This window comes from Onychomys torridus, chromosome 3 (genome assembly GCF_903995425.1).
Source record: "Onychomys torridus chromosome 3, mOncTor1.1, whole genome shotgun sequence".
NCBI classification, from domain to species: domain Eukaryota; kingdom Metazoa; phylum Chordata; class Mammalia; order Rodentia; family Cricetidae; genus Onychomys; species Onychomys torridus.
This window is the reverse complement of record NC_050445.1, coordinates 1,501,366-1,509,758: the sequence shown is the minus strand read 5'-3', so window position 1 is coordinate 1,509,758 and position 8,393 is coordinate 1,501,366. Positions and strand designations below refer to the sequence as shown.

The 8,393-nt window shown below is 48.4% G+C and overlaps 1 protein-coding gene across 1 annotated transcript; it reads right to left on the bottom strand.

Annotated features, from left to right (window-relative positions):
- Positions 1–3,914: 3,914 nt before the first annotated feature.
- On the bottom strand, positions 3,915–4,989 carry LOC118579490 (glycerol-3-phosphate dehydrogenase 1-like protein). Its single transcript, XM_036180776.1, is given in 2 exon segments — positions 3,915–4,143; positions 4,145–4,989. Coding segments are annotated over 2 exon segments (1,074 nt in total).
- Between the last annotated feature and the right edge of the window lie 3,404 nt (positions 4,990–8,393).

Here is an 8,393-nt window from a genome sequence, read left to right as displayed (position 1 = left end):
CAAAGCCATTCTATGGGACACATAGAGCCCACCTGGGTGATCCAGAGTAGTCTCCCTGTGCGATTGCCCTTAACTTATTCCTTAACTTAATCTCACCTGCAAACACCCTTTTCCAAGACTTGGCAAGGTCCATGCTGTTAGGACCTGGTGTGTTTGGGAGCCACAAGCAGCAGATTGTGAAGTGAGTGACTGGCTCAGGGTGTAGATGACCGAGCAGTGAAGTTGATGTTGAAGCCCAAGTCTTCTAGACTGAGAAATCTAAACACGACCACCACATCTTCATCCCTCGTTCCTCATCAAGACAGTGGGTCCCCACCTCAGCTCAAACAGTCTGGCCATGGTGAGTTGATGGACACTAGGAAAGTTTCACTGTTGGGGAGGGAGCTATCTCACCACCTGAAAAACAGGTGCCTTCAAGAACAGCTGCAGAGTGGTGCAGTCTGTTACCACACCAACCCATCCCTCCTCTGTCTACAGGCACTTACCCGCACTGTGCTGTGAGGGCCAGTGGGTCTGCCACGCTAGGATAGGAGAGAACATCTGGCAATAACCTGACTGCACTTCATGAGAGCAGGTGTAGAGAAACCATGGTACAGTTTGGAGTGAGAGGATGGAGGATTCCAAGAGCCTGCCTCCTCCTCTTCCTCTTCTCAGACCAATGGAAGAGCTGGGAAGGCAATCACAGCATCAGGACCACTGTCCTGGTCTGCTTTCTATTGCTGGGAAAAACACCCTGACCAAAAGCATCTTGGGGAGGAAAGGCTTTATTTGAGCTTGCAGTTGTGCGTCCCAAAGGGAAGGCAAGGCAAGGCCTCAGGCAGGAGCAGAAGCAGGGACCACTGCTGGCCGACTTGCTCTTCGTGGCTTGCTCATCTTTTCTTATACCTGCCTGGTGGGTATAGCCCACAGTGGGTTGGGCCCTCTGATATCAACTATCAATCAAGAAAATGCCCCCACAGAAATGCCCACAGGCCAATTCGATGGAGGCAGTTCCTCAATTGAGGCTCCTCTTCCCAAGTGTTCAATTGACAAAAAAAAAAACAAAAAACAAAAAACAAAAAACAAAAAACAAAAAAACCAACCAGTACAATTGGTCCCTTGTCAGCAAGGCACACAAACACATCACTATTAAATTATAACATTTCCTTTATTATTTCTCCCCAATATTTCATTTTAATATCACAATATAAAACATAAATAAAAGCCCCACAGATAGCTGGGTGTGGTGGTGCACTCCTTTAATCCCAGCACTCAGGAGACAGAAGCAGGCAGATTTCTGAGTTTGAGGCCAGCCTGGTCTTACAGAGCCTTGGTCCAGGACAGCCAAGGCTACATAGAGAAACCCTGTCCTGAAAGACAAAAACAAAAACAAACAAACAAAAGCCCACAGCCTTTAAAAATTTTAACACTTTATAAAGGTTCGATGTCTCTTTAAAATACCCAAAGTCTCTTAACTTTGAATTCCTAGTAAATAAAAAAGTTAATGCACTTTTTGTTCTAGGAGGGGAGAACAGTCACAATCAGATCAAAGCAAAGCCAGACTCCATTTTAAATAGGTTAGTGTCTGATGTCTGGCCTTTAAAGGACCTGGATAGCCCCACCTCTCTGCTTCTGCCACCTGTAACATGCACAAATGTCTGATAGGTTCAGGCTAGCTCCATGCCACTCCTGACACTGTCATGGGTGGTTTTCTCACTGTCCTGGCATCTACAATATGCTGGGGTCTCCACTGTGACTGAGGCTATGTGTTCACCAGTGGCCTCTCCTGGTCTCTTCAGGGACTCTGATCCTGTCACATGGTGCCAAGCCGTAGTTTATATGACACCTCCAACCCTGGGATCCTAACTACAACTGAGGCTCACCTTTACCAGTGGCTTCTTAGCCTCTCTGCAGGTATACCAACTCTGCCACATGGTGCCAAGCCTCAGCTGCTCTCCATGACCCCTTCACATCCTCAAAACTAGTAACATGTGGGAGACTCTTCTATGTTACCACGTTCAGCTGCCAGCTAGAGATGCAGCCTTGGCCCCCTCTGGACTACAGCTTCTGTGTGCTGACCCTGAGGGAATACTTTTCAGAAGATTCTACCCCAGTGATGCTTCCCCCCCCCCTTTTTTTTAATGTGGGGGTGGTGTTTTTTGAGACAAGGTTTCTTTGTGTAGTTTTGGTGCCTGTTCTGGATCTCGATCTGTAGCCCAGGCTGGCCTTGAACTCACAGAGATCCACCTGGCTCTGCCTCCCGAGTGCCGGGATTAAAGGCTTGCGCCGCCGCTGCCCCGCTGCTTGTCCCTTCATTGAAGCTGATTCCTCAGCCCCAGCTAAGCTGCATTGATTGCCCCGGTAAAGCAAAAGTCTTTCTCCGGTGGTGCCAGCCTCTTGTCAGTTAGAGCTGACTCCAGGCCAGGCTGACCAGAGTCATCACACAACAGTCTGAGGGAGCCTTGGCTTCCCTCTGAACTGTCACAGGCTAGGTCTCCACTGTCCTCACAGCATCGTTCTCTGAGCTCTGAGCATTCAGTGGCTTTTCCCATGCAAAGTTCCAAATGCCTCCACAATTCTCCCCAAAACAACGTGGTCAGGTCTGCCACAGCAACAGTCCGTGTCTGGTACCCATCTCTGTCCTGGTTTGCTTTCTGTTGCTGTGACAAATTACTGACTAAAAACAAATTATGGAATAAGGCATTGACTTCACGCATGTGTCCTGATTATAGGTCTTCACTGTGGGAAGTCAGGGCAGGCACTCAAGCAGGAGCAGAGGCAGAGACCACAGAAGACACTGCTTACTGGCGTGGTCCTTAGAGCTTGCTCAGCTTGCTTTCTTTTGTCTGTTTGTGTTTTGTTGTTGTTGTTGTTTGTTTGTTTGTTTTTAGACAAGGTTTCCCTGTGTAGCTTTGGAGCCTGTCCTGGAACTTGCTTTGTAGACCAGGCTGGCCTCGAACTCTCAGAGATCCTCCTGGCTCTGCCTGCCAAGTGCTGGGATTAAAGGCGTGCGCCACCACTGCCCGGCTCAGCTTGCTTTCTTATACAAACCAGAACTACCTGCCCCGGGATGGCTGCATCCTCTCACATCAATCATCAATCAAGAAATGCCCCACAGACTTGCCTGCAGGCCAATCCAATGGCGGAGTTCCTCAGCTGAGGCTCCTCTTCCCAGGTGACTCTAGTCTGTGTCAAATTGACAGCTAACCGACCCACCACCCAACAAAATCAAACACTGGAGGAATGCCTCCATTGCTGAGTATCGATGCTCTTGACCTCACACAAGAGTCAGTCAGGAGAATGTCCGTCTCCATGGAGAAGCTATCACTGCTGGAGTGGAGCAGCCAGTAAGGCATGGGGACCATTGTTCATATTCATTGTGTATGTGCAGTTGGTACCCAATAAATACATCAACCAATGAGCTGTCTCTCATGACCCAGAAATGAAGCTATAAAATTCATGTGTCCAAATGACCCAGTTTCTTCACACACATGCACACATAACACACACACACACACACACACACACACACACACACACTTTTTTGGGGGGGGGCTTTCAAGACAGGGCACCACCACTGCCCGGCCCCCACACACACTCTTATACATGTATGTAAACACATATCTCACCCACAAAGACCCATATGCTTCTTCACTTACATGGACACACATGCCCACACAGAGACACAAGGTAAACAGATCTGAACCTTATTGGAATCCTGATTCAATCTACCAAACTATACTTTTTTTTGCTTTGTTTTTTTTTTTTTTTTCACATTCATCATGTATGTGTAGTTGTTACCCAGTATATCAGCTGATGAGCTATCTCTCATGACCCAGAAATGAGGCCACAATAATTCATATGTGTCCAAGATGGAAGAAAGCCAGGCCAACATCTCACTGTTACTTCCTGGTTTCCACGTGATCCTGAGGTGGTCAAGGTAGAAGCGCGCCAGTGCCCCGCTCCCTTCGCCTGTATTCTGGGTGCTTCTGCAAACATGAAAGCATCTCTGCAACTGGTCTACCCTCATAGCATATCTGATCCACGACTGTGAACAGTGGAAAGTTGTCCAGCAGCCCCTTGTGCTTGAGGATGTGGTACACCTGGGCAGAGGTATGTGGTCCCTGCAGCTTTTGTCCGTTCAGCATCTCCTCCAATTCCTCAAGTCTTTCTGGTCCTGGCAAAGGCTGAAGCTACCTTGTGGTTCCGTCCCCCGTAACAGGTACCGACAAGATCAGCTACCCCACAGCTCTCCAGAAAAGTGGCTATAGACAGCTGGCCCTTGCCAAACGTCCTGGCAAACTCGATCATTTCCATGAGGCCCAGGAAGATGACAGAACTCATCACAGAACTGTCGCAGAAGCCGACCCCCAGGGCGACAACGTTCTTTAGAGCCCCACACAGCTCCACTGTGTCTGAGTCTCCCACCACAGTGACTTGGAATTTGGGGGTCTGCAGCAGCTCTTTGAAGAGAAGGCCATTCTTCAGCACCTGGCTGCCAATGGTGGTCTCACAGAACGGCTCTTCGGCCACCTCTCTGGCTATGTTGGCCCCCATCAGCACGCTGACTTCTATGTCCACCTTCTCTCGGATGACATCAGAGGTAAGCCTCAGGCCCTCGGGGCCCTCGTCTGTGCCCTTGATCAAGCTGAGGCCCAGGGCCTTCTCTGGGACTATATCAGCAATCTCATCACAGATGGTTTGAATGAACTGGTGTGGGGACACAAATACCAGCAGGTCTGCATCTTGCACAGCCTGGCCGAGACTCGGGGTGGCCACTACATCCTCTGGTAGCCTGTGTCCAGGCAGGTACTTTACATTTTCGTGGTCACTAGTAATGATGTCTGTCAGCTTCCTCCCATTGACCATTTCTTCGAATACCCACATCTTGACCGTGGATGCAAACTTCTTCATGTTCTTCACATTGCTCCCGATGATTTTTGAAACAACTGATCCCCAGGTCCCTGAGCCCACAATGCACACTTTCAAGGGCTTTGCCTCTACTTCCATATTGGTGAAATTATTTAGGCCACTCCACGTAGTTAAAAGGGAGGTTTATTTTGTGGGATAACTTACAAATGAAGGGGTAGGTTGCAAGGTCTGGCAAAGGTATAGCGCAGTCCAGGGCAGTGTTCTCTGGAGAACTCTGCTCGGTCTACCTCCAGGGTCCAGCGTCCCCAAACCAAGAGAGCGACCTCCTCCTGATCCTTGGTCTTCCGCTCCCTCCTCTGCCCCGCCTTGTGGGCGTGATCATTACTGAAGCCTCAATGGGGGTTGGAACTTCCAGGCCAATGCTGGGATGGCTATCCACTACACTTCCAGGCTGGTATCCTGCTGTGGGGACTGTGGCTTCCCAGGGGGCTGCTGGCCTCCATCTGCTTGGTCTAGCCTGCTGGTGCCCTGCCCTGTCTGCAGCCTCCCTGTCTACCTGCAAAAGACATTTATGACCCGAGTATGGTGGCTCATGCCTGTGATTCCAGCACATGGAGGCTCAGGTGGAGAACTGACTCAAGTTCAAGGACAGCTTGAGCTACAGAGTGAGACTACCTGAAAACAAATAGGATAAAAAGCATTTTAAGAAGGCGGCTGCAGCTCAGTGGGCAGAGTGCTTTGTTAGTGTGCTTGTGCTTGAGGCCCTGGATCCCAGCTCTAGAACTGCCTAAGCCACATGTGCTAGCAAATGCCTGAGACCCCAGCACTAGGGTAGTAGAGATGGGAGGATCAGAAGTTCAAGGTCAGCCTCAGCTCCAAATAGAGTTAGAAGCCAACCAGGGATGGTATGTGTCTCAAAATAAATGAATAACAAATAAAACAGATCAAAAGACATTATTAAGGTGACTTGCTATTTAAACATTGCATACTTGATGAAATTAAGAAAATGGCATGGTTTTTAAAAAGCCAGATTAGGATGGTAACATAGATACATTTGTTTTGAGGCAGGGTCTCCTGTTTCCAGGCTGGCCTTAAACTTACCTGAATTTATAAAGTGGAGGATAACCTTGAACTTCTGGTGGTCCTACTTTGGAGTGCTGTATTTGTAAGCATACACCACCATGCCTGGTTTATGTGGTGCTGAGGGATCAAACCCAGAGCTTTGTGCATGCTGGGAAAACACTGGGCTACATCCCCAGCCCTGACTATACATATATTATAAAAAGAAGGGCTAAGTGTGGTGATGTAAGTCTTTAATCCTGGCTCCCAGGCGGTAGAGGCAAGTGGATCTCTCAGATTTTGGGGTCAGTCTGATTCACATAACAAGTTCTAGTCCAACCAGAACTATATAGAGAGACCCCTGTCTCAAAATATATATATATATATATATATATATATATATATATATATATATATATATATATATATTTATTTATATATATATATATAAAGGCTGGAGAGATGGCTCAGTGGTTAAGAGCACTGACTGCTCTTCCAGAGGTCCTGAGTTCAATTCCCAGCAACCACATGGTGGCTCACCACTTGTAATGAGATCTGGTTCCCTCTTGTGGCCTGCAGGAACACATGCAGGCAGAATACTGTATACTAAATAAATAAATAAGTCTTTAAGATAGACAGACAGACAGATAGATATCTAGATAGATAGATATTTAGATAGATAGATATTTAGATAGATAGATAGATAGATAGATAGATAAAATAATGATTCTTTTAACTTTATGTTATGCGCATTGGTGTGAAGGTGTCAGATCCCCTGGAACTGGAATTACAGACAGCTGTGAGCTGCCATGTAGGCACTGGGAATTGAACCCGGGTCCTCTGGAAGAGCAGCCAGTGCTCTAAACCTGAGCCATCTCCCTAGCCCCTAGGATTCTTTATCTTCTGGAGAAAAGTGTGTACATGTGCATGGAGGCCAGAGGCTGACATTAGGTTTCTTCCTCAATTGATTTCTACCTTATTTTATAAGACAACATCTGCCATTAAATTTGGAACTAGCTGATTAGGCTAGACCAACTGACCAGCAAGTCCCAGGGGCCTTTGGTCTCTGCCTCCCTGGTGCTGGGATTACAAGTAGCTTTTGATGTGGGATGCAGACTCAGCTCCTCATGCTTATCTGTAAAGCACTTTACCAACTGACTCGTCTCTTCATGCATAATCAATAATTTTTTAAGGGCTAAAAGTATTGGTTGGGCAATAGGCCACTTACTTAGCATGTGTGAGGCCCTAGGTTCTATCCCTAGCCCTGGAAAAAGAAGTTAAAATTTAAAATAAATAAATAAATATAGACACAGGGTCCATCCCAGGGCAACTAATCACTCCCAAGAGATGTCTCCTGAGTGCTGGGATTAAAGGCCTGTCCCACCATCTAGCAGTCTCAGCTGTGAGACAGAGCAGGGCAGAGATGATGTCTTTTCTCAAGACAACACTGGGGGAGCACGGTTTCTTTCTCCCACAGGGGCCACTAGGGGGCGCACGAGTCCGGGCAAGGCATTCTGAGAAGCCATGCAAGCCGGTCCAGAATCAGAAGCTCCCATGAGGGTCCTAGCCGGGGAAGGATTGCTCTAGGCTGCGGGGAGTGGGGGCTAGGGTGGGGGGTGGTTAAGTCCCTCAGTCTCCATTCTTCCAGCAGCGTACCTGTCCCTCCCTCCCTCCCTCCCTTCGGTCACCTTTCTGATCGCAGAGGGAGGCTACCCCCAGGTAAGAGCAGGACTCACCTCAGCGCATGCTCTCTATCTGCCGGAGCCAGAGATGCTCTGGTGGGACGAGGTCTCTGCAGTTTAGAGGCCGGAGTCTCCACAGATTTCCAGGAGCCACGTAGAGTTTCATGAGAGTGATATCCTTGGGATTCTGGGGCTGGGAGAAGGTTCCAGCTTGTCCCCCACCCAAGATGGTACTCCCTGGCCTCAGTCTCCCCGACCTCTTGGGAAAAGGAAAAAGAAACCAAACGTGACGAATTACCTGCCATGAAGAACTTAAAAGAGAAAAAGAGTCATTTGACTCACAGTTTCAGAGAGCTGCGTTTAGTGGCTTGAAGGCAGCCATTTCAGTATTGTTCTGTTTCGAGACAGGGTTTCTCTGTGTAGACCAGGCTGTCCTGGAACTCCGCCTGCCTCTGCCTCCAGAGTGCTGGGATTAGAGGTATGTGCCACCACCGCCTGGTTCATTTCAGCAGTCTTAAGGTGTGAGAGATCAGGGCAAAGAGGATGTGAACCCCCCTCAGCTTTGTGGTGGTTGATTTTGCCCTTTGGCCTGACTGGAAAGAGAATCACCCAGGAGATGAGTGAGACAGTCTTCTGGGTCAGAGCGTTTCCAGGGAGGGTTCATGAAGGAGAACCCCTGCCGTGAATGCAGGTGTCACTTATGTCATCCCATACGTTGGGGACATAAGTGGAATAAAGTGGGAGAGAGGAGAACGGAGGCGGGTCTTCTGTCTTTCCCCTTCCTGTGCACCTTCAGGTGAG